Genomic DNA, 27,063 nt, shown 5'->3' with positions numbered 1-27,063 from the left:
GCTTCCTCCACATTGAGCTTATCTCTAGTTCCGTCCATTCTGTCTTTGTAATATCTTGAACCCGTCTTTTCCCCATTCCTCCTGGTTCGGTTCAGGCTAACAATATCCATCATCTCCTTTTCTGTCCATCTCCTCGTACCAGTCTTGCCCTGTTCTGATTATTCCTCCACTCTGCAGCTTCAAAAACAATATCTGATTATGTTACTGTCATGTTTGAAATCCTTCAGTGACTCTGAGTGTCCGTAGGACAAAGTCTAAACCGTCCTTAGTGCAGCAGACAAGGCCCCTCCTAACAATGGCTGCCATTTATCGAGTGCTTCCTCTATGCCAGGCACTGTTCTAAGTGCTGACCCTCGTCTCACCACACTGAATGCTCACGATGCAGCTTCTGTCACTATCCCAGCTTTACTTTGAGGACCAAGGCCTAGAAAGGTAAGTCCCTTGCCTAAGATTACACAGCAAATAACTTGGGGAGTCAAGATTAAAACCCAGGAAACCAGGCTGTAAGGCCACACTCCTAGTCACCGAGTCCCTACAATGTTCCGGACACTGCTTGAAGCATCAGGGATGTAGCAGTAATCAAAATAGTTCCTTCACTACTGCCTCAGATTCTTGTAACTAATTACAGTAAAGATCAAATATATTTAATCTGGAGTCTACCTGTGGGGCTGCAAAGGATTTTTGAGAGGGTATTATTCAGAGACTGGATGTCAAGATAAAATAACTTCAGCGATAGTAGTAGTAGCTTCGTGTAGATAGTTTTCCAAGGAGTAAAACTGCCTTAAAAATTTTTAATGCGCCTATCCTTTGATCCACTGAACACCAAATAAATACATACAGAAATAAAAGAAGCAGGTTAAAAAAACACAAAAATCTGTTTATATTCTAGTGAAGAAAATGAATAATAAATATGAGAAAGAGTAAAATGTGTAGATTGGATGTGATACATACTAAGGAAAAACATAAAGCAAGAAGGGAGTCAGAAACAGAGATCTGTAGTTTTGTATGGAATGTTGAGGGAAGACAGGCAGGAAGTGAGGCCATTTCGGAGAATAGCAGCAAGTACACAGCCGCCGAGGTAGGAACGTGCCAGGTGTGTTTGAGGAACGGCAAATAGGTCAGTGTGGCAGAATGAGGAAGAGGAAGGGTGGAAGGGGTCAGATCACGTGGGGCTCAGAAGGTCAATTTTAGCACTTTGACATTAGTGTTGAGTGAACTGGGAAGCCACTGGGGATTTCAGCAGAGGAGTGAGCACCGTGTACAGTGTGAGCAGAGGAGTGGCATGTTTTAAATGGAGCCCTCTGGCCCGTATGTTGAGAATAGACCCTATGGGAACAAAACCAGTAGAAGCCGGGAGACCAGTTAGGGACCAACAAGAATAATCCCGGTGACAGAGGGTGGAGGGTGGGACTGAAGTAGTAGCAGCAGAGGGGGCAAAGATGGTTAGATTCTGGATACAGTTTGAAGGCAGAGCCAACAGCACTTACCATTGGGTTGGATAAACTGCAAGATGTGTGGCCTTGGCAACTGGAAGAATGGCGTTGGCATTCCCTGAGACAGGAAGGACTGGGGGTGGCAGGAGGGCAGTTTGGGACAGACTGTCTGACAGGCAGCTGCTTTTATCGCTCCCTCCCTCACTTAAACACACGCTCACTTGCATCTCCTTTTTGTCCTGCTGAACTACTCAGCGTTTCCCAAACTGGTTTTGCCCTTTCATGTGTCCAGGCCTTTGTATCTACTGTTCTCTCTGCCAAGAAATCTGTCGCCCCATCCTTCAGTTCAGAAAGTCTTCCCTGGTCCTGCACTAATGTACTGATCTGTCAATCCCTCTGTACCTTCCTTTCCTCCCTCCCAGATTTTAAAATCTGTGTGCCATTCACCTTGATGTACCCTGCACCTAATATAAGACCCAGCACATAATGGATGCCTAATCAGTTAGATGGATGGGTGAGTGGGCGAATGGATGGAGAGATGAGCTCTCAGCACAGTGAGACCAAACTCTGTTTTGATGGTAATGATGGGAATTCCCCTGGACCGTCGCCAGGTGAGATGATTGCCCCAGACTGAAAGGAAAGAAACAGCAGATGTCAGGAAATTTTTGTGTTAATCCTGACATGAGTGCGAGAGCACCCCAGCACAGGTCCCCCTTTCCCGCACACACACCCCACCTTCCTGCCCCAGGTCTGGCCCCTGGTCTTGTTCATCTCTAGCATCAGTGAACTTAGACCCTCTACTTTACACATGCAGGTCTGCGGGGGAAATTTTGTTATAAAACCGGAAGACTTGCTTAACCCAATGACGTGCTGCAAGCTTGCTTCCCAAGGGCCTCCGGGTCTGCCAGAAAGATCAGGCCTCATTATTTAGGAAGCTGCCTCAGCCAGGCATTACTAATTTGGGCATTAGTAATTTGGGTGCCTATTCAGGCAAATGAGCAATGAATGTAAAGTGCCTTTGTCAGTGGATTGAAAGCAAGGAGAAGAGGGAGGGGTGAAAGTAAGGGAAGGTGATAGAATGGTTGAGTCTTGCCTCATTTCCAGAAAGAACAATCAGTGCTTCCTGGAAGCTACACTTGGCAACAGGCATGGGGAATGGGGAAGATTCATTCCCCTTTGCCAAGGCTCCATAATTCAGCTTGAGTATTTCAAATCAATACGTTTCTTGCAAAGTTTCCAAGGGCTGCATTAAAAAAGTCATTTTTAAAAATTATCATTATGTGACAGCCTCCTCTGATGAGACTGGCGTGTCAGGGGTGAGTCGGGTCTTCCAAACAGACAAAACCCTAATGAGAAAGGAGGCTTTTAAAAGCAGGAAAGGCAAGTTAGAGCTGACAGCAAGGCCAGCCGTACCTGCAGCGCCTCTGGCATGGCACTCGCTGCTCCGTGGGGCTGTCTGTGTGGTGAGCAGCTGACGCCCTCCTCCCGGGCTGACGTGGGAAATCAGTGGCTCCCACAGAAACTCCGTATTTCTTTGAGCTGCAGTTTGTCACTAAGCAGGAGAAAGACTCGCTTGGGGAGATCTTCTCCGTGATCTGGGGTTATTGAGATGTCTAGCTCACAGTCTGTCACTCAAATTTTTGTGAATTTTTGGAAATGTTGTAGTTCTGACTTCTGACACTCCTGAGTTTTTGTGGTAGGAGGTATGGAAAGACAATCAAAGGTCAGGTAGGTTTCTTTCTTTACCGTTGTCGTTGTCGTTGCTGTTGTTTTAACCCCACTAGACATTCCTCCCATTTGGAAGTTTTATCTTCACTAGAATTATTCCCCAAGTCCTTTAAATAAGAGAAGCCAGGTGTTCCCTCCCTTGACGTCCTGTGCCCACTGAGGCTCACAGCCATTTTATCACATGTCTTCCCTCTGGGTGCTGTCTCTGCCTCTGGCACTTCAGGCTGTTACCCCCTTTTGGTGTGGTCAGAGGCCCCTCAGGTTCATTAGTACACTTCTTTCACCTACTGCTGCAAAACCCAGCCACAGTTCACCCAGAAACATAAGAAAATTGGTGCTGCTTTTTTATGAGACACCGGAGGGATGCTGGCCTCGAAGATACGTAGTATTCTGGGACAGAGTCGGAGAAGGTGGCATGGGCAGCAGCATCGTTTTTAATCTCTTAGAACCCCCAGGTGAGAGCAGGTAAAATACAAAAGGTATTTTTAATAGCAGCACCAAAACCCCAGGAAAATGACAAAACTAGGGGACAAGATATCCCCAAGATACAGTGGGGCTTTTGATGGACTTTAGAAGAGGAAAAGCCCCAAAGAGCCAAGAGATTTTCACTGGGCAGCACAGGCGTTGTTTTGAGAGCAGCAGCTGAAAGTGGGAGTCCTCTTGCCGACTCCAAGGGGGGCAAGTGCACGTGGCCTACACGGAGGTCTGAGGGGTCTAGAGCTCTCTAGTTGCCATGAACACTGGAACTAACCGTCCAGGTCCTTCAGGAGGGCCCTACATGGAGAAGCTGCCAGGAGTGGAATCAAATGGAACAGGACAGGACTAATGGAGACTTAGGTGAGAGGTCCCCAAAAGGGAACAAACAGAACCAGGAAATTTCAGCAAGCAAGCGGCCATATATTTGAACACTTCCTAAACACACTAGGAGAACTTCGTAAAGTTTAGAACCACGCTGTGGTTTAAAAGTTCGGGAAAGCTAATTTCACATGGAAACGAGTAATAGAAAAGCAGTGAGGTCAACTCCGTGCACCGTGTTCACCAGATAAAAGAAACCAAGGAGCAGGACTCCCCAAGGGAGCACGCCAAAAGACACGGTGTGGAACGGTTCGGAACCGTTACCTATGTCCCCATGAGCTAAAAGACATTTAGCAAATGATGTAAAATCTGGAAAAAAAAAATCAGAATTACGAAAATTTAGAAATGAGATGACAGGAAAGAATTAAAAATGAAAGAAATGAAGAGTGCACTAGTAAGAATACAAGATGGACATATACAAAAGGTATTTTTAAGAGAAACAGAAGGTGAAAGTGGGAACATTTTAAAAGTAAAAAAGAAGAGATTAGGTTGGGGAGAGGAGGAGGAGGGTAAAGGAGGTCAAATATAAGTGACAGAAAGAGATTAGCCTTTGGGTGGTGAGCACACAGCACAGTACTCAGGTGTCATATTATAAAGTTGTACACCTGAAGTTTATGTTATGTTAACCAGTATCACCCCAATGAATTGAATTAATGAATTGAAGAGGAAGTAACCGGCATGGAAGAGAGGCAAAGGAATTCCAATATGTGGATGACAGAGCTCTGTGAAGAAGAAAGCCTTGTCTGCATCACCGCGGTCTCGGCCTCTGTCTTCCCGTGACCTTTTCTTCAGTCTCTGTCCTCTGTGTTCGCTCCTAATTTCATCCGCAGAAACTTTTCTCAAATAAGGTTCCAGAGATTATGGCATGGAGCTAGATATAGATGCAGGTATAGACAGATACAGATATATATAGATATATACATATTTATGGGAGGTCCACCACTGAGCTCATAGGTGACAGAAACAGGATTTGAATTTTATTTTATAATAAAGGAACTAAAGGAAAAATTTGATACTTTCAGAAAATTAGCAGTTCTTGCCGAGAAATGAAACTAGGCAACATGCTTTCACGACCAGCAGGACGATTGGAGGGCAGCCTGCAGACCACGTGGAGACCTCGCCCCACCCCTTCACTGTCCACCCGGCCTCAGGGAAGCGTTGGTATACTTCATGAATGAATATTGCTTGTGCCACCAGCCACGTGTCACTTATTTGGTTCATCTGTTTTTCAGACTCTCAAGCCCAAGTTTTTAAAAAAGACATAGGCCTCCGCAGAACTCAGAGCAATCGCCTCTATATTGCAGCACTCACCTTTCTAACGCAGAACTAAAAGCTCCTCTGAAGAGTCGTAGCCGTAAACAGCTGTCGGCAAAGATGACCAGTCTTGTTTTTGGCGCCTCTACCATTCTGCCTCCGGGCTGCACCCCCATCCTTAAAACCTGAGGGTCCTCTCACTCATTCCTTCTAACCTATCGTCTGACTGCCTGACATCTAAGGTGTGAAAAGATTCTCTTGATTCGGTGGGTTCCCTTTACCTGCTGCCCCTTCCATGGAGGTCTTCATGCCTTCATCCAAAGGAGTGGAAACATAGAACTTCAGAGAGGGTGACAGAGCCCAAGAGAAAAATATTGTCAAGGGAGGGCCACTCGGTGCCCCTGTGGCCACTGAGCTGGCCCAGCTGCCCTCTCCCAGCGTCTGGCGTCTCAAACCAGCACAGGGCCAACGGTCACCTCAAGGCAGCATGTGTTGCTGCTTCTGGTTGCGTGTCTGCTGCCTTGGAACGGGGCTTGGGGTTGTTTTGTTTTTTAATTTTCCTGATTCCAAGTGGCCATCTTAAGCCCTGAAACCAGAGGATTAGTCAACTTGACCACCCTGACACCAGGGAAAATAACTGGTGAGAAAAACGTGACGATGTAGTACGTGGGTAAATCTAGGAAAACCATTTCCTGTGAATATTCTCAGTGAGGAAGGAACAAGGGGGCTGGGGGACACTCACAGAGAAGTCTGTGGCACACACGTACATGCAAACATGCACACACACAGACGCAACACACTTATCTTTAAATAGAAGTAGCTTCTTCAAGTTTGATTTTTCTTCTCGTGTCATGAGGCATCCGCACTGCTGGTAAAGTGATTTCATCCTGCCTCGCATTGCCACCGTCAGCCTGCTCCTCCGAACGCTGAGTCGGCACCGCTCAGGCAGCCTCCACAAAACACAGTTGATTCCACCCAAAGGCAACCGTCGGGGCCTTTGAAAACACGGGGAATCACTCTCCAAAGCGTCTGGGACAAAGAGAAGGAAGGGGGTGGAGAGGTGGGATTCTCCTTAAAAGAAGACATTTTCCAGAAGAGCCTTGCTTTATAAGTTAGATCAAACCCCACATCTGCCTTTCAGCCCTGTCTGTGTTTTTTGAGGCCTGCAGAATTAACAATATAAAAATAAAAACACTTATTTCAGCCCCCCTTTTCCCTGGCTGCTCCCCACCGTGCACACACGCTCCTCCATCCCCAGCCTCCTGTTCATCTCACAGGAATCGGTGATAATGGGGACTGTCTCCATCCTGAAAAAAAGGGCCAGCCTTGCTTTTCAAAGTTCCCTTGGAATAAAGAGAAACCACGAGGGAAGGGACCAGGCATCACTGAACCACACAAAGGGAAGCATCTCCCATGCCAGTGACTGGGCAGCTCAGACCCCGTCCAGAACGAGAATGAGTTCTACTCTTGGTACACATTGCAAAGGAATGTTCTGGGGATTGTGGTGGGCACAAGAGACAATCCTGTGTGGTTTAAAGGACCAAGAGGAGAAGGAAAGGATGTTCATTCTTCCTTCTTCAGACACCTGTGGTAGGTCATCTGTGTTTTGTGGATCATGCAAATCCAACAAAATCTTTATGTTCTCCATACCCCATCCGTTTCCACAGATGATTAAAAAGCCTTCCTGCACCAGCCTTCTGCCTGGTAGCTTCAATTTGCTCGCTAAATCTATTTGAAGAACATTACAACTCTTAATATCTATGTTCTTACTACATTTTTTCCTTCTTAAAAAATGGGCTTCTTAGTGTGCATAAATATCAGTACATTTTAAAATAAATGCAGGTTTCTGTCCTGCAATGTGAGAAATTCTGCCCTTAATTGCCCCTTTGCTTTAGAAATTTGTCTTTCGATAGTCTCTCTCCTTGCACAGCCCAGTTGCCTTGCTGTTCATAAATTAAGATAATTTGCAGTGATTAACCTATACTGGTATGAATAAAAATGTGTAATATGTTAGCGACGATTTCTAAAATAGCTGAGAAAGGGGCATTCCATATTTAGGGTCAGGCGTATGCATTTCTAAAGGAAATGACACCTAGAGTTGGCTATCATTTCATTGCACCCCTCCCCCCACTTGGAGTGAGGAGGGCACCCTGCCTGCCTCTCTTCTCTTCCCCCAAAATACCAGGATAGATGTGTGTGTGTTTTTCTTCTCAAGTCTAATTTGGTTTTGGCATTATATCGCTAGCACATATTATCAGATCCATTTGCATATATGAGACTAAAAAATTCTAAAGTGATTCTCCAAGGGTCCAAAGATGAACATGAGCTAATTCATAAACTTCACAATTGCAGCCAAATATTGGTGTACATGTGCCTATGAATTTAGAAAGAAGGGTCAATAGCTCTCACTGATGTCCCAACGGAGCCCATTAACTCCCAAACTTAAGAAGTCCCACTTTAATATCTCCTCCCTGCTATCACTACACCTTCTCCATCATCTCTCTCTTTCATGTAACTTTAGTTACACTGTTGATGTTTTGTTCATCATGCTCTTTTGCACTTATTTTGATTTTTAAATAATGCATTAGCCTATTATTTTTGTGATTACTGAGTTTTGGGGCACAACCTTAAATTTTGTACCCGAGCTGAGGGTCTCACTTGTCTCACCCTCGTCCCAGACCTGCGTGGGCTCCCAATCTAGCCTTCCCTCCTCCAGCCTCTCACCCGCCCCAGTCCTTTCTCTACATCTCCTTCTGAACCACTGTCCCCATCTGCACACTGATAACGCCCGTCCCCTCCTTAGAGTCTTGTGCTAGCCTCGCACAGCCTCCAGGAGCCTTCACACACTTGCAAGCGTTCTTGTAAGTGAGCTTCACAAAGTATTTAAGTCTCCAGGAGACATGTGACAAAGTATGATTATCTGCTATCCAGTCGCTGCCCTGCCCAACCCCCCAAAATGCACTGAGCACGTCCTGTGTACCGGGCACAGTGCGGTCTTCATCTCATTTTATACCTGAATTTGCTCTAGGAAGCAGGTGCTATTCTTGGCCCCATTTTACTGATGGGGAAACTAAGTTCAGAGATATAACTTACCCCCCCAGCACTGAACTAGTAGGTGACAGGACCAGTATTTGAGTTCAGGACTACCTGAGTACAAAACCCAAGCTTTTATTTAAAATATTAACACTCCTCTCTGCACACTGGGCTTGCTGCTCAAAAGCAAAACTGAGAAGAAATCTTACGTCCTGTCCGTGAGGGTGAGTGGCAGGCCCCAGGCCAGTGTTACTGTCAGCAGCTTTGCTGATAAAAATCCCTTTGTGGATACAAGTGAGTAAAAGCCAAAAAATCTACCAAATAAAGTTTATAAGAAAAAAATTAGTCAAGGGAATTGAATATGACGATGCTGGATGTAAATATGAACATACAGTATTCTTGCTCTTAGGGTTTTGTCCAAAAGACATGAATTTATAACCTCCCAACCTCCACTTGGAAACCAAGTGCTGAGATACAGGATAACCTTGGGGACAAAAGTAGGAAATGCTCTGGAATTGCCAATTCCCAGTGACCGAATTTGTTTGTCGAAAGCAGTTTTGATCAAATAGCACATCCAAAGTCAGAGGCAGGCCCAGTGGAATGAGAATGCCGGAACTTGTCCCAGTGCCTCCCTGACCAGTGTGGGAGCCCGGGGGACGCAGCCTGGCCAGTGGGAAGGAAAGGAGTCAGAAGGGCCCCGGGAAGGTGCTCTGGGAAGCAGAGGCTTAAAGGGCTCTGATGATTCCTTGTTTTATTGTGGAGGGTTTGTTTATTCCGAGGTAAACCCTGCCTGCCGCGGCCCCTTTGCAGAAGTCCACACGGGCTCTCTGGGGCACCACTCAGAGTTCTGAATCTAAGACCTGCCATGAGGAGTTGAGTTTCTGGTGATCCCTAAATCCCTTGCTTTTTTAATTTTCTTAATCCTCACCTGAGGATACATTTTCACTGCTTTTAGGGTGGGGGGTGGGGAGAAAAACATTGATTAGTTGCCTCTCTTAGGCTCCCCAGCCAGGAATCAAACCCACAGCGTAGGTATGTGCTCTGGCCAGGGATCGAACCCACAACCTTTTAGTTAGTGTACAGATGATACTCCAATCCAACTGAGCCACACTGGCCAGAGCCTAAATCCCTGGCATTTTAACAGTGGATTTTAGAATACAAGGGGCTTTTGTATCTTTTATTTCCTTTGACCCAGAGGAAGTTCACTGGACTGATGCAGAAGACCGGGTCCTGGCGTTCTGGACTTAGGCCCATTGTGACCTTGGGAAAGTCCCTCGACCTCTCTGAGCTTTAGTTTCTTCCGCAAATATGGTTGTGCAGCTTTAGCTCAATCACAGAGCAGTTGCTGGGATGACATGACTGTGGACGCCTGTGGTAGAGGTGAAGAACAAAGGGCATGAATCTGAAGTGTCCTACCTGATGTGGATGGTGTCGGGTGGGGCAGGCGTGGCAGTCACAGGCTCCCCACAGATGGACTGTTACTGGGGATCTTTGGCTGAGCGGTCCGACATTACTGGGTGTGCCAAGCGTGACGTGGCAATCACTGAGCAGTGCCCTTCTACATGCACCTACGGTCAGCAATTTTATTTCCCAGAAGGTAGGAGAAGCCATGAGTGGTGCTGCTAATTTGGAGTAAGTCCAACAAATAAGGAGGAATTCGTTGGCAAAGTAGAAATGATGGGAACTTATGGTGAGAATAAACGCATCACCTTAGAAGTAGGGAAAGGAAATGAAAGGCATGATCGGATATGTTTTCTTGGCTTGAAGAAGGCAAATTTTAAAAATTTAGACAAAAAGTACCTATGGTTCCAGGACCTGAAATACTAAAACACAAGTCAAGAGAGTCAGGGTGTTTTTGAAAATGAAATTCTGACATATCCGCTGCACACGGTACTTACAGTGGGAAGGGAGAAAGACAACCGAACAGTCTGATAAGGCTGCATTGGAGATATTCTCTGATGAAGTCAGTTTCTAAATAGATTTTTTAAATATTACTGCCTGCATAATTTTCTGTCAGAGATGTTGTCCATAGTTTACTTAACTATTCCTTTATTGGTGTTCCCAGTTTTCCACTATTAAAAATAGCAGTGGCCCTGGCCAGGTAGCTCAGTTGGTTGAAACATCCTGTACACCAAACAGGCTGCAGGTTCGATCCCCGGACAGGGCACATACTTAGGTTGAGGGTTTGATCCCTGGTTGGGCACATATGAGAGGCAACCAATTGATGTTCTCTCTCACACTGATGTCTGTCTGTCTCTCTCTTTCTCCCCCCGCACTTCCTTCCTCCCTCCCTCCCCCCACCTCCCTTCCTCTTGCCGCTAAAATCAATAAACATATCCTCAGATGAGGATTAAAAAATAAAATAAAAATAACACAGCAGTGAACATCTTTGTGCACGAATGCTTTCTCTGCATCCTAAATTCTTTCTTTACGGTAGAGTCTCAGAAGTTAATGTTTACAGGGCATCGCCAACTTGTTAGGCAGAAAGATTATGCCAGTGTATCTTTCACTGTTCTGCATGCCAGTCTGAGGAGCTCAGATTTTAAAAAGCTGTATGTAGTGGGCAAATGGGAGGGGGGCATCTGTAATAGTGTCAACAATAAAAATAAAGTTAAGAAAAGATGTATGTAGTGGATGACAGAGCAACTTATTGAAAAGAAAAATATAAAAGATATTTTCAGATCTAGAATGTTAAAACTAAGTGACCCCAAAACTATGGAAAATGCTTAAGAAAAAGAAAACAGTAGGCATTGGTTGGGCGGTATAAGGATAAGCATGCTGTCAGCGTGCAAATCGGGTTGAATGCAGTGACATTGACAATGGCAGATGGAACAGAACTGTTCCACTTCTCTCTCTCCCCTCGCTTCCATCTAGGAGGATGATTGTCAGACTGAAACAGGTAGTACAAACATTGACAGGAGGGAATTGAAGCCCCAGAGAGGTGAATTGATTATAAAAGCGAACCTAAGTTGTACTAAATAAATTCAAGGCCCTCGGCCCAGACAAAGGACAGATCAGAATAGAGAGCCTACAAGGGTGAGAGACAGGCCGCCGACAGTGCTCCCTAAGGGTTATGGACAATGGAAGAGGTACCGAAAGGAGGAATATGGACCATTGTTTACCTGACATTTAGAAAAGGAAAAAAGTGTACGTACAGACTGAAAACAGCCACCGCGATCTAACTTCCAGTTGAGATTCAGGACAGATTTCCCAACATGAATGTTGTTAGCACTTACAAAGAAGTCGCCCCTTAATAGCCAGCCTGCTGCTGCTTCTCTTGCTCTTCAATAAGGGTTGCTATAAGTTTTGTGGTCACTGTATCCCTGGACCTCAGGCAAGCAGGTCATTGAATTTCAGGCAGTGCCTTTATGGCTGACCTTGGAAAATGTAGTGCAAATAGCCGAATATTTAGATGGATTGATACCTGAACACCTGTACCCAAAAGGAACCAATAACTTGATCAGTACCCATTGGAAAGGAAGTGGCTGGTGTGTCACCAGAGTGCTTCTATCTTAGCCCTCACCTAATCAGTACTGTGTCAGTAACCTGTTGAGGTGATAGATGCTTACTGATGCTGCAGATGACATGAAGCCACAAAGTACAGAGGATACTAGAAACAGATCCACACCTAAAGAGACTGCAGCAGACTAGAATGATGGTGAAAAATAGCAAGGTGAAACCCAATATCCATCAACATACATGTTTACAGTTGGGTTCCAAACACCAGCTATATATGTGAGAGGTAGGGCAATCGTAAAAACGATAATGGTAACAACAGTAGTAGAAAAACAATTGCTGACACTCGGAAACGCGTGCCCTCTGACAGATGCTATCAGTGCAGTTTATATCATCATCGTTTGCGTAATCTTACTCTGTCCTAGTTTTCTGTCATCTGCAGACTCGATAAGCACATCATCTGTGATTCACTGCTACTTTGCAGGGTAAAAGCTGTCCCCATTTTCCACTGGGGGCAAGTGAGACACAGAAAGTGTAAGTAACTTGTCTGAGGTCGCACAGCTGGGAAACAGTCCCCGTGCTGCTGCTCAGCGCCTGCTTGCGTGTGCGCTGTGGAAGTCACACCATCGCTGAAACGTTTCTCCTTCTTTCTCTTTTTTAGTCATGAATTTAATTTGATGTCCTGCCAAAACACCCAATACCTTAGAGAGATGGGTGGTTAATAATATGGACTTTGAACCAGACCAACTGGGTTCAAATGTTGACTCTTCCATTTCCTGGCCGTGTTACTTTGGCCAAGTCGCTCAACTTCCTGCGAATGGGGATGGGGATTGTTTATCATACAGAAGTGCTGGGGGGATTGAGCGAACTCTGTACAGAAAGCATTTAGAGCATGCCTGCAAGTGTTTGCTGCTAGCATTGGGCTTCATGAGAAGCAATATGGTGGGGTGTGAGGTGAGGACTGTGGAGCCAGACTACCTGGGTTTTCAGTCCCAGCAGCGCTGGTTCCATCTTTCCTGTGCTGCAGTCTTCTCATTTGTAAACGGAGACAATAACCATTGTAATGAAGATTCAGTGTAAGTGCTCATTGGTTGTTAGCTATTACTATGAATAGAAGTGTATTGTCCAGAGAAAGAAAGGCCCTCCTTCTGCTTCTGGTGCTCTGCTTAGGAATGGGAGCCAAATATTGGGTTGGCTGAAAAGTCCATTTAGTTTTTTTCCATGAAATAAAAGACACATTTTTCATTTTCACCAGTAATTTTATTGACTGGGATATTTGGAGTGTGTCGGCTATCTCCTACATGGTATAATGTTGATTGTTCTCAATTAATGTCTCGATTTAATCACTATCAGCTTCAACAGGTCTACCTGACCATTGAAGCATTGTCCAGCCAGAAACCTCGAGCACAAAACTTTGCAAACCACTTTTGACACATTCAGTCAGTCACAGCACTTTCTCCATACACTGCACACATCTTTTTTTTGCATTTCAGTTGCATTTTTAGACTTCTTGAAATAATAAAGCATAATATTCCGAAAATGTTGTTTTCTTCCTTCTTCAATATTAAAATGGCTACACAAAATCCACCAATTTTGATAAGTGTTTTTTAAATGCACACTGATATGACAGCTGTCACAATACAATCTGACAAAAATTGTTTTGAATGACGTTAAAGACAACTAAGCACTACTAGAGCCATTTTACTGAAAAAAGAAACACAGATTTTTTGGCCAACCCAATATTATCTCCAGAGGAGGTAGGCAGGTCGGTGAGGGTGTAAAATCCACAGTACAGAACTTATGCTTGGGCCAATTAAGAACATTTCATCTGAAGGCAAGATGACTAAGCAAGGCAGTGATAACTTTCCTCACTATGTCAAGAGTTGTGGAGTTGTTCTGCGTCGTTGAATCAAGTTACCAGATGACAGGAGATGTCAGAGAGTCAGGGAACCTGGGGCAGCTTCATCGTGGTTCAGTCTCTTCTGGCTTCAGTTACCTAATGAGTAAGATGCGGGGGTGTTGGACTAGATCATCGCTGAGCTGTCTTCTGCCTTTTATGATTCTAGAATCTGTAGGAAATTCCTATTTATCCAGAAAGTTTGAGTTAAACGGTGTTTTCGATTAATGTATACTGTAGCTAAAAAACTTGAACTGAGTATTGTTCTAACCAATAAAGTCGCCTAATGACCCTGAGCCCCCCATTTCCTCATTGATAAATTAAAATGAGAATACGATGGATTTCCCAGGGCATTGGTGAGAAGTCCAGGAGCTAATGCACGTGAAAGCACCCTGTCAAAGTGTTATGTTTACTGTCACCATTGCCGGGTTATCCCTTTTCCAAGAATTAGAATATAATAAAACACACTTAAGCACTGAACTCATTTAAAGTAACTTAATCTGCTTTCTGTGATTCAGGAGGTCCTTGAGGAAGTTACACAACTTCAGGGTCATTGTCATGAGCATGAGGTAGTTCTGTAGAAGAAAGGTTTTTAAGTTTCAAATTAAATGGCAGCAAATTGACTGTATTAAACCCAGAAAGAAACAGATCACCTACTTGAAGCCCCATGTTTCACAGATGTAATCACTGAGCCAGAGAAACTGCGTGGTCTGCCCAGAATCACATCTTCATTAATGTCAAATCTGAGAGTAAAATCCAGGCTCCTGGATCCCAGCGCTCTTTTTATGGTCAGTTATGTTTAAACTCAGAAGGTCTGAAATGAGGCTGAGAATATGTTGATGAATGTGACTGCAACTCTGAACATGGAATCAGAGAGATGTTGGAAGGAAGTGGAAGGGCCTGAGTATGTCACTAACGGGTATGGCACCTTGAACTTGACTTGACCCGCTGGAGGAAAAAAGTGCCGTGGGATTCTTAGTAATTTTCTTAATCATAGCAGTTCATGTCTTCTGTACAAAATTCATCTCAACTGTGCTCTGAAATGAACTGGCATTAAAACTCCAGGTCTTCGAATGGCTCTCACAGGTTCGTTGTATGCATAGGGAGCAGCATAACGCAGATGCAGAATAACGGTCTCTCTTTTTATCAATGATCATTAAAGGCTATGCTTTTCAACTCTGTAGAGTTGTAAAGTTGCAAGGGGTAACTGTAAAACAAGTTCTGTTACGTGTGCCTCCCTCGTCTTCCCCTGTCTCTCCTGTGAGCCAATGGAAGTCTCAGGACCAATGCCTATGGGCAGAACCTCTGAGCTAGGAAAGGCAGCACTGTATTCCTGGGTGTGTTAAAACCACTTCCACCTCCTTCCTTTTCCCGCTTATAAATCTATGTCTTCAGGGATCTACAGATTCTTGTTGTTGTTTTCCTTCTAGTTTATTGATAATTTGAAAAAAGCCTCCAAAGGATCAAAGTCTTGTGCGGGGAGAATTCAATTCACTCTGTCTTGTCTGAATTCTTTAAGTGTTGAAAATCCATCTGAATTTGAATCTGGATGGGAAATGCATAGGTAAGCATAGTGTGATGGCTGTGAGCACAGACTCTGAAACTGGACTGCCCGGGTTCAAATCCAACTCCTCTTGTTACCATGGCCCTGTGAACTTGGCAAAACCCCTTTAATGCACGGGGCCTCAGTTCCCTAATCTGAAACACTGTCTCATAGGGTTGCTGTGAGCATGCAATTAAATGAATATTTATCAAGTCCTTAGAATAGTGATAGAAGTGCTTAATAAACTAGAGTAAATGGTCCTGATTAGACCAGAGTTGCCCCTGGGTCCAAGGCTGTATTCCATTAGACACTGTAATACCCAGGCCTTAGGGCCCTAGGTTTGAGTAAGGAGACGTCTTTCTCCTTAGCTAAAATTGCAAAGCACATCCTACAGCCACCTTTTTATTCTGTGGAACTAAAAAGGCAATAGCAGTGAAACTTGACTTCAAACACCAAATTTATTAAGCCTCTCTTCAGCTCATTGAATGTGTCTGCCATCTCTTCGTGCTAATTGGAGAGTAGTGACTCTGATAAATTTATTAAGTGGCCTCAAGCAGGTAGCCTGCTCTGTCGGGGTCACCTTTGTAAAACTGCTAGGATTGCCGTGGTATTCTCTGCACTGACTCGCTGGCTGGGTTCCTTTTGCACACAAGCCCAGAGCGTTCGCTCAGTCGCTCAGGTTCCTAGTGAGGGGGTTTCCGCCTGGTGGCTCTGCTTGCCGCAGGGGCTGGGCTGTGGGAGAGACTAATGGGAAGTGAAAAGAGAAACTGTCGTTCTTAACCAACAGGGCTGTTCGGAGTGTGTGACTCTTCTTGTATTTAGGGAAAAGATTACTCATGACTATTTTCTTCCATAGAATATAAAGAACCTCAAATTACTACTTGCATCCCCCACCCCCTTCTCACCCGCCCCCCTCCGTTTCCGTGTGTCCTCTGCAGAAACTTCAGCATTTTACTCTCATTTCCCCTCCCAAGCGGGATTCAGTTCTGTATTTGCTTTGGCACTTGTGCTTCCAATCAGCTCCCCCCACCTACTTTTTCCTGTTTCTGGCCCAGCATCTTCTAACGTGTGGCCCTCTCACACCAGGTGCTTTCTTAGGCCAAGCCTTGGAACCTGGCAGTTGTTCCCTTGTGTGAGGGAGAGGAAGGGAAAAGTCCCTGATGACAAACCAGTATGCTGTTCTTGTTCAAAGATAACTGACACCATTGACAATAATAGGAAGTAAACTTTAAGGTTTTTCACCAGTTCAAAAGTTGAGATTTTGCTGAGCCACCCTCACACCCACTCCCACCTCAGTGTGATTCCAGATATGCATTTCGAAGGTCGTTGGGAAGAGTGGGGGCGCCCCCTATATCCAAGGTCCATTTTTTAATTGGCATTGCTTCTTGGCCCAGCCAGAGTCTTAAAAAAAAAAACAGTTTACCTCTTTAGTGGCCATTTTATTGTAAAGATCATAGAGCAGTACCATACTACACATCATTATTTTATAATGTCACTTTCTTCTGTGTGAAAAAAATTATAAAACTTAAAAATAAAACGAAAGAAAAAACCCTCCTACATGCCTATCTCTATTATTCCAGTGCTTGTAGTCCTTTGTAGTGCTTTCCTGATGCCCTACACAATGGGCCAGTTTTGAAGATACTTCCACAGAGTTCAAGGAAACCAGCTACCACTCTTCAAACTAGACTTTACAGAGGAGCCACCTGGAACACAGAGGTGAAGTCACGCCTTAAGACCCTGTACCTTCTCCAGGGGGTCTGAGCCATTCACTCCCCAGGGATGGTGAGCGGCCCATCCAAGTAGACCAGACAGACAGTTCTTTGTCATGTCTGAATTAAACATGAAAGGTGATTCTTTCCAGGGTCAAACTGAAGGACACTTTTGTAGCACACTCGTGGAGGCTCCTTACCAAGTTCAGGTAACTGAATAGAGAGACTGAGGCTCCTCTTGGTCTCTGGTATTTGAGCTGTTAATTCACACAATGCACTTTTAGAGAACGAAGCCTGGTGGAGCATCTAGGCATTTCTAACCCATCCACTCTCAAAGATGTTGGTCTCAGGACTCCTTTCAAATCTAAAAATTAATCAAAGACCTCCAAGAGCTTTTACTCATGTGGGTTTTAGCTGTCTGTAGTTACCAGATTGGAATTAACACTGAGACTTTTAAAAATATTTGTTAACTTACTGAAAAAATAATAAGCCAAGCATATATTAGCATAAATATATATTTATAAATATATTTTCCAATTTGTTTTACATTTTTGCAAGACTCTTTAGTGTCTAGCTTCATGTAAGATAGCTGGATTCTCATCTCTGCTGCGATACCACATGATGTATAGCCTCTAGAAAATTCCACTGTATACTACTCAGGAAAGAATGAGAGTTTAAAAAAAAAAACAAATAACCTCTTAATGTTGTTATGAAAAGAGTTTTGACTCCATAGACCCCTGAAAAGGTTTGGGGAGCCCTGAGAGGGTTTCCAGATTACACTTTGAGAACCCCTATTCTAAACCACTTGAATGATATCAAAGATTTCTCACAGTAGCAAAATAAAGTAAAAAAGTAGACTCCCAGACAGAGATCCGGCCTGAGCCGTGGCCCGCCCTTTGACCCACGGCTGGTGCTGCCCAGAACCTAAGTACCACCCCCACCAAGAGTTTCTCCCATCAACAAGCAGAATAAAAAGGCAAAAGACCTTTTCCCATCACCTTGCCCTCCCAATTCCCAGAGGCTAGGCTGATAGTTTCCCAGAGACTGAGCAAATGGCTCTTCCTGGAAGAAGTTTCAGGGAATACTTCATTATTTGGCATCTCTGGGAGGTCAAGCCCAGCTCTGGAACATTCTCACTTCAGGAGGACACTGGGCTACAGTCAGATCAGCTCTGATCTTAAGGTCCCCTTCGGAGTACGTGCACGTGGGTCAGGACCGTGGGCCCCCACGGGTGCCTCAGGCCACCGCAGAGCTGTGCCTTAGAGTAAACCGGGATCAAGAGAGCGCCGAGCAGGGCAAGGAAGGGCCGGGCTCTAGATGGACGGTCCCATAAAGACATAAAAAGGGATTTCTTTTTCTCGTTTTGCCTCTACACATAAAGCTCATTTGATATCCCACTTTGGCACTTACGAAGTGCCAAAGCTTGAGTTTTAACCTTGGATTGAGTTGAATATAAGGGCTCTCAAGATACGGAGACTCGATTTTGTTAACCATTCAGCAGTCTTTCCCTTTTATTCCAACTGTCTAACTGACAAGACCTCTTTCTCTCTTTCTTTCTGCCTTGCTCTCTCTCCAACAGGCTTGCAGCCAATTTACTGGAGCAGGGATGACGTAGCCCAGTGGCTCAAGTGGGCTGAAAATGAGTTTTCTTTAAGGCCAATTGACAGCAACACATTTGAAATGAATGGCAAAGCTCTGCTGCTGCTGACCAAAGAGGACTTTCGCTATCGATCTCCTCATTCAGGTGAGAGTCCGGCCTCCTGACACGTGCTCAGCTTAGAGAATCTGCTCATCACTGGCGGGTCTTTGCCACTGCTCAGCCTGCCCCAAAAATCTTGACTGTAGGTCTCCCTGGGCTCAGCTCAGTGGAGGAAAGATCCCGCTGACATATGCCAGTTTGAGAGGAGAGAAGGAAGAGCTTTCAGATCAAGAGAAACTTGTAAGGTTCAGAGAAGCAACCGTGTTCGGACCTACAGTTGCTGAGATTTAAGCGATCTAGTTGTGCCCCTGCAGGAGGAAGAAAATGCATTCCAGCCCTTTATCTCTGCCTTGCTCCCGAGTCTGAAGACTTAAAGAGAGATGCGGAGAGTGAGAGAAGGTTGTGAACCGCTCAGATCACAACAAACACAGGAAGGGACGGGGAGTGAGCTCTGCTGAGGTAGCTAGACCAGAAAGTCCAGAAAAAAGGAGGGAACCAAGAGGTAAGGACTGGGCAAGGTGGACCTCCTTAGCAGCCAAGGCAAGTTTAGAAATAAACTCAAAGGGCCTCAGGTGATGTCCTCTGGAAGCACTGAATTTTTTTGAAGTAACGCACCTTGTAGCGTGTGGAAATCCTGAGCGCCACCAAGTGCGAGTCCCCAGTTAGGCTCACCGAGCTCGCGGCATTCGTCACAGTGAGGGCCCCAAAGAGCACGGGGGAAGATTTGGTTCGGTGAGGAATGTCTGGACCTGCAGAGGACACTAACGATGTCGATAAGACTTCAAATGTACTTTCCAATTTCACATCTTAAATTTTGTGGATATTTAGAAGGTAGCTATTTGGGAATTCCGTATGTCAAAGGGGATCTTTGGCCTCTCGAGGGGCCTGTTATTCAAGTACCAACAGGCCCTCCTTCTATTGCGTCTCATTGATTTAACTTGTCTGGCAGAGACCCTTTTTCCCTTGACCAGGGGCAAAGGTCCTGCAGAAGGTCTTGGCGTAGCCTGCAGCTCCATTCAACCCTTATTTACTCCCGGCAGCCTGCCAGCAGCTAATAAACCAACCGTCTTGAAGAACTGTCCCTATCACAAGGGGTGAGATAAGGATAGAGAACAGAATCTCCCCTGCTTTTCCCAATTTCAGCAGACCGTTTATATGAGGAAATGACAAAGGGGAAGTTTCCCCTAGAAGTGTAGATGGTACTGAAACCTGAAGCCTTATATCTCTGAAAAACAGATCATCTTTTAAGGTTTTATAATGGACATAAAACATACCTGATATATTTTTTCTCAAATCATTGATTTTTATCCTTGATTTTTAGTCTCAGAATAAGAAAACTCTAGAACAACCATATAAATAAAACTAACATAAAAGGAACCTTAGATAGTTCCTTTTAATTTAATGCAAAAACACTTCCCTTCCCTGTTCCAGTGGGAACCCAAAGATGTGCTCAAAGAGACAAAGTTACTTAACTGGAGGAAAAGAACTCTTAACTCTTTTATGTTCCAGACGAATCATCTATGTAAGACAAATGAAGGAAAACATAGTGATGTGTTTTGACTTCATTTGACTTAGACCCTGGGCAAGATTCTTCTCCTAGCTTCGCAGATTCCCCTCTCATCCTACCTCAGATGCTCTTTTTTTGTTGCTGGTTTATTTTTCTCTCCAGTAACCTCTCAACTTTACTTATGAAACTAGGTTTTCTCTGCTCAAAGCTGAAAGCAAAGATATGCAGAAGCCTGTCAGGAGTTCCTTTCTACTTTGTCAAGCCTTTGCTGGCATGGGCCATGGGGAAGACTGGACAGGATCCTGCTGTCCAATTAGATAGGTAGGACTGCACTAAACCTGAAGGCAGAGGAGGCTGGAGAAGGGAGAGGGCAGAGTAGGATGGGTCTCAGAAAGAATGAACGGAGTTGGCTCACAACATGAAGGATGGGTGGAACTGAGTGGGCGGGTGGGAGAAGGAGAACATTCTGGGTAATTGGAACACCATTCACCTAGTAAATTTGGGTGACGATGAGAAACTCCACCTGATGAATGGAAAAGGCAGCAGGCAGGAAGGCCAGCTGAGGCTGATTCACAATCCGGACATGAGGTGATGTAAGTGGGAGCAGCAGAAATTCCTTCCATGAATACTCCCTGAGTAGCCCCTGCCAGTGGTACCGACTCAGGAAGTTGAGGGTTAGGAGAGGTGATTTCTTGCTCGATTGTCAAATGAAGCTCAAGGGTATGGTGAGAGGAAGGCCTTTGAAGGGTAAGCAAGGGGTGGAGGTAAGGAAATGTGTTAAGGAGTCGTAGGCCAGTTTGCATGGAGGAAGAGTTCAGAGATAAGGCCACATGTGCTAGATGCTCCACTTGAAACACTGTTCATCATCACTCATCACCCCTCCCTCACTTGTCTAATTGCCTCTTCATATTTCAAGTTCTGCTGTTTTCTCCAGGAAACTTTCCCTGACTGCCAGCCCTACTTCCCTGATTCCAACCTGCCTTCCTTTCCTCTCTCTCTCCACGTCCGTCTCGGTTAGATACTGCTCCCCTTTTCCCCCTGAGCTTTCCCCAATTCTGTCATGGCCCCTGACACACACACACACACACACACACACACACACACACACACACACAGACACTGTGTTATGTGTGACTGTTTGCTGTGCCACATCCTGTAGTGGAAAGTTCAGTTTGGGCCGAGGTTGTGTCCTATTAAGCTACCATGTCTCCAGCATCTCGCACAGTGTACAGCATCCAGTTGGTACTCAATAAATACTGGCTGAAAAATTACCCAACATGAGAAGACCTGAAAGCCCAGGTTAAGATGTTTGGGTTTTATTTGCAGGTGATAGGAAACCACTGAAAGGTTTTGATTGGGAGAATGATAAGACTGGAGCGCTCCCTTTGGAACAGATACTCACCATCAGTGCATAGGGTAGATTCATGGTGCCGCTGCAAGCAAGCAGGCTGGTTAGAATGACAGTGCGCAGGCACAGGCAGTTACCTAAGACAGGAGCCGGCCTGGAAGCAGGAGTTCGTTCTGGCCCAGCGATGCCGGAACTTCCAGGAAGACGAGTCCTGTTCTGAAGATGGAAGTGTGAGCTAAGAGCCAGGCCAGAGCTGGGAATTGTACATGCAGGCATCATCCCCATTACCTTCATCTGGGAATAAAGATAAATTTACACTATGGGTAAATTAATTAAGGTATCAGCCAGAAAGCCATGGATAGAATTTCAAGGTGATACCTGCTAGTAGGGGCTACAAAAAAAACTTACCACAAAAGAAAGGAGTATTGTCAGAGGGTTTGAAAGACAGGACCAGGGAGTTAAGGAGATCCTTCTTGCGAAGTGTCGCCCAGCAAGGTAATGAAGGCATGGTATACCTACTCGTGTTCTCCATAGGTAGAGACAAGGTATAGAGAAAAAATCTTTTTTTCTCTCTCAGGGGTAGCATTTGCCACAGCTGCTTCTGACATGGGCTTGCTTTTTTCTCATGTGGTGTGGCTGGCTCTTCCACAGGTCACACCAGCTCATTTGCCCTTATTTTTCTCCTCCATAAAATGGAATTTTCACCTCGTAGCTCCTGAACTTCCTTCGACTCTTAACGCTTCGGTCCAGCTTCAACCACTGAAACAGAGTTAAGCTTCCAGTAAACAGTAGGACTTCCCACTCTATAAGCACTGAGGAAATACTTTGATCTCCTCCAACAAGGTATATACCTTGTAAAACTTACACTTCGTCCAATTTTTCCCTTGAATCTCTTTTGCTGCCTAAGAAGACTCAGCAGCAGTGTCTCACTAATCATGCAGCTGCTGGACTAATTAGTATCTGGCTACCCTGTCACCGTGAATGGATGTTTGTAGCTTCCTTCCGGCCTTGTTTCCGGCCAGACCTTACCCAGCATTTTGCTCTCTAAATATGGACGTAACATCCCTTAACAAACTCCTTCAAATGCAGAGAGGAGAGAACAGAACTCAGTGCATTATAGTTACCCGAAATATTAATATACCTTAGGTCCAAACATGGTAGCCTCTGTGAACTCTACATTCTTGAACCAATCTAACAAACTATGGTTTTCTCATCCACTTCTAGGACAGGGGTCCTCCATTTTCAGTCATTAGAGTAAAGCAGGGAACTACAAGAGTGGGCCCCAAAGAAACCACAGTTGTCTTCTGGAGGATGGGCCCCTTGTAATACAGGCTTCCCCCGCTAGGTGAGTGTTCCAGAAACCCATCTGTATCAGTGTACTAGCTGGCATTGTTGCGAGAGGCTGCGGGAGGCTTCAGTGAAATTTTTTGGAGGACTCAGTGCATTTGCCCATTTCATGATGGGTGACTTATGAGAGCACCTGGCCACACCTCGCCGACGGTCCACAAACAGCATGAGCCCCGTGCCCCACCCTCACTATTTACCTGAAATCACCCCAGCAACTGTCCTTGTTTCCCTGGATGGAAAAAAGTCCTCGAAGAAAAACGTTTTGCCCATGTGGAAGAGGTGAAACAAAAAACAGCAGAGGCACAAAAAGGCATCAAAATAGATGCATTCAAGAACTGTTCCGAGCGGTGGAAAAAACATCTCGATAGATGTATTGCATCAAATGGACAGTACTTTGAAGGTGCCTGAAGTTTAATCATTTAAGAATAAATACACAATTTTTCATAAAGAAATTCCTGGGTTTTTTAGGTCCCAGCTTCTATGAGGGTATGTACATAGTCAATCATCACCTGAAAATTCCACTTTAAATGGATTAAACGTGAGAAGCTGGACGTTATGAAGCCCCAGGAAAGGCTCTGGATGCCCTTGTCAATGGCACTACGCATTGGCCCCAGCCTTCTGGAGAACAGGCAGTGTGTAATAAGAACTTTAAAACTAATCATACCCTTTCACTGATAATACCATTTTAAGAAAAAAAATCCTAAGAAGACAATCCAGTAGGAGTTTTAAAAAAATTGTCCTTAGCAATTCTATTTATAATCATAAAAATTGGAAGTGCCCCAGCCACCCCAATATGAAATTTGCTAAACGAACTCAGAGAATGTAAATACAAAGGAATACACTATGACTTTGCAACCATTCGTGAAGTCCCTTTTTATTTCTTCAGGAGATTGCACAGGCCTTTGCAGATCACATCCAGGACTGTCAGTGTTATTTTAAAGTCGGGTAGGAGCCACTCAGGGCCTGAGCAGAGCCTGGCAGGACCAGGCAGAGATGAAAAGTCGACGTGGGGCAGTCGGTGTGGCTGGCATCGGAGAGCGCTGGTGATGACTTCAGCTAAGACAGGGCCAGCAGGGAGATGGGGGTGGTACAAGGACTATTTAGAAGACCAAGTCTGTGCCTGATTGGATGTTAGATGAGAGGGAGAGAGGTGTTAGGGATGACTCTCGGTTTCCGGCCTGATCAAATGGGCATTTACTGAACTCTGATATATCGTGTGGGTTGTCGGGACTCACTTCATGGTATCTGTATGACATGCCGGAGGGAGTGTCTGCAGATAACTGAATGTTCTGGAAGAGGAAATGCGTGGCAGGAGTAGATTTGGCATAGACAAGCTGGTGGGAGCTATGGGAGTAGATGAGAGGGCCCAGAAAGACCAGTGAGTTCTGGGGAGCCTTACTGTGGAAAGCCTAGAGAAGGGGGAAGAGCAGAGAGGTGGGGAGAAGGCCAGGAAAAATCAGAATCTCTGAAACCATGGAGTATCCCGATGGGACAGGTTGTGATTCCTGGTGGCTAATGCCGCTGAGAGGGCAGGCGAGTCCCCAGGTACCAGCCACTGCCCGTTGGATGTGACAGCAGGTAGGTGGCCTGAGCAAGAGCAGTTTGGAGAAGAACTGGAGGAGAGACTGGAATGAGGGGCCCTGAGCAGTGGAAGGGGAGGAAAGTCACCATAGCAGAGGACAGGTCCTCAGAGACTTTTGGCTGCAACGAGAAAGAAACAGGGACACCTGGAGGGGAAGGTGAGGACACAGGGGTGTGTGTGCTCACGCACACATGTCTAGGACGGGAAAAACGTGAAGCTGCTTAAATGCTAACGGGAAGAAACCCATACAGAGAAGCTGAAGATAAAACTGTGAACTAGAGAGAGACACACACACTGTGAACTAGAAACGTCCGTGTGAAATGATGGCCACTGGAAGGAAATTCCGTACACATAAATGAGACTTCGTTAAACTTTTGTATGTGCTTTAAGGACAAAGGTATTGAAGCAAAGTGAACCCTTTCTAGATTTTTTGAGACACATCTGTTAATAATTATTACAGTCGTAAGGGGTCCCATCTACTGAGCCCATGTGGTGGCAGACAGACATGGGCTGGTGCTTGTTCACGTCAACTCATTTAATCGTCCTAACAGCCCTGCCGTGTCTGTGTCATTATTTTCACTTGAGGCAAAGAATATTGAACTAAGCCTTGAACTGAGGTTCAAAAATAGTTTGCCTGAGTGCATGCAGCTGACAGATAGAGGAACCAAGATTCAGACTTGGGACTTTCTTGCTCCGGAGCCCAAGTTCTCTCCTCTAAAAGTAAAGAAACTCAGATAAACTTGACCCCATAAATAACGTCAGTATGATCTTGGTCTTTAGACTTAGAAGTAAAATTGATAAGCGACTTGCAACAGTTTTATTCCGTCTCACTATTATCCATTTGAAACAAGTCCGAATGAAATAATGGAATTAGAATTCTCAAAGCGGATGCCTGGCTTTTCGGGTCCGGATCACCAGTGCAGCACTGTGTGTGTGTTTAGTGTGTGGGCTTCTCTGTGTGTTCGCATGCACTCACATGTGTGCAGGCGTGCAGGTTCTGCATGTGTCATGTGTGTGCATGCACTTAAAAGTGTACTAGGTTTTATGGGGCCCAAAGTTTATAATCTGGGGGTCACAAGTAGTTCTAGGCCTCCTCCCAAGAGACTTTGTAAGTGAAGGCCCTGACACTCACTAGCTTCGGGGCAGACCCGCCTCTGCACGGGGCGTGTGAGTACAAGAGCGCTGTGTGTACGCGTGCAGGTTTGTGAGGCGTTAACAAAAGCTAGAGGCACCTTTTACGGTTAGGACTAGTTATTTCTTTTCTGGGAAGACAGAGAAGATTTATCAAGAATCGAATGGGCCAAGAATTTTCCGAAAAGTGCCTTTTGAATTCAAGCCAGTGATCATTAGCTAAGTTAGATGTGAGTGCTTTGGCTCATGCTCTTTATTTTCAACAGCAAATAAATATAGCATTTTAAAATACCTTCTTCACTCCAGAGATCTTTTTTTACTACTACTTTTCAGATAGGATCTTCTGCCCATAGGAACGTTTTAAGAGGGTATCAAGGGAACAGGCCGGGTGTTGGAGGAGTCAGGGGACTGGAGAGGTGGAGGAGGGTGGGAGGCCGTCTTTGTTTATTTAGAAAACAGTTGTAGACGGGACACGTGTTCATGCGGCTCCAGTAGCCAAAACTAGGAACCAAAGTACATGAGTTTGCATAGGGGGCCAGATTCCAACTCAGCTGAAGAACTACCAACTCGAGCTGTCCAAAAATGGTTTGCTTATGTTGTGTGGCCGGCTGCCCATCACTGAAAGTACTCTTCCAAAGCCACTTCTTGGCAGGGGAAGGGGCGGCGGGGGACTTTTACTGACACAAGTTCGAGTCATTACAAGAAGCCTCTAGAATACTCTCTCAGGCTCAGATTCCCAGCTATTATCAGACAGACACTATTATTACTGCCAAATATGTACACACACAGTGTTTCACAGTTAGTTGGGCTCCCCCCACCCAGAGGCGTGTTTGTGCTGAGCCTGACACATTCCCCAGCTGAGCCCCTGGTTACTGAGGAAACGTGTCAGTGAATGGATGGATCTAGCTATGGCCATACTTCACGGCCTTAGAATGAAGTTTTTTCTTGGCCCTTGTTCCCACCCATTAGCCAGCTGTCACAGGTGGTGCTTATGAATGCTGTCTTACTAGTTTCCAGAATCGGCTTACAGTTCAGGTATGGCACTGGCCAGGTTCAGCTTGATCTGCTGCTCCTCCCCTCCACTGCCCTGCTTTTTCCTGCCCACTCAGAGACGAACCTTCGCTGCCTGGCTCCCCTCGCCAGCTTTGGGATAGGAAGCTGAAGAGAGCTGGTGCAGAAGACCTGGGAAAGTACGGGGCAGAGCACACGCCAGCCCTGCTGCGGGCTTAGCCCACCAGCCAAGGGAGGTGTCCAGAGAGGCCAAGAACGGGTGAATGGCCTCAGTTAACCTTTGCCCTTTCTGGAAGGGAAACATAGCATTCACTGCCCATGACCCAGACACCCCTCCTTTGTTCAGTGTGGGAGACCTGCATAGGGGCCTACAAGGTCGGTCTGAAACCACTTTAGTAATGTCAATAGTAACGGTGGTGGTGATGGTGACAGCGGAGGTCACAGCCACAGCTATTGTTTGCTGAGCTCTTACTGTTTGGTACTGTGATGAGCTCGTCCCGTGGGTCATCCCCCGCCCCGGTGACTCCTCA

At 45.4% G+C, this 27,063-nt stretch overlaps 1 protein-coding gene across 2 annotated transcripts in view; it reads left to right on the top strand.

The window, feature by feature from the left end:
* Positions 1 to 27,063, top strand: part of ETV6 (ETS variant transcription factor 6) — a 217,865-nt gene that overhangs the window by 151,549 nt on the left and 39,253 nt on the right. For both annotated transcript variants that reach the window (XM_053921808.2, XM_024575676.4), the window contains exon 3: positions 18,488 to 18,652. In XM_053921808.2, the coding sequence (XP_053777783.1) occupies positions 18,488 to 18,652 (165 nt within the window). The remainder of the gene's footprint in view (positions 1 to 18,487; positions 18,653 to 27,063) is intronic.

The sequence above is a fragment of the Desmodus rotundus genome, chromosome 3 (assembly GCF_022682495.2).
Source record: "Desmodus rotundus isolate HL8 chromosome 3, HLdesRot8A.1, whole genome shotgun sequence".
Classification (NCBI taxonomy): domain Eukaryota; kingdom Metazoa; phylum Chordata; class Mammalia; order Chiroptera; family Phyllostomidae; genus Desmodus; species Desmodus rotundus.
This window is presented reverse-complemented; position numbering and strand designations above follow the sequence as displayed.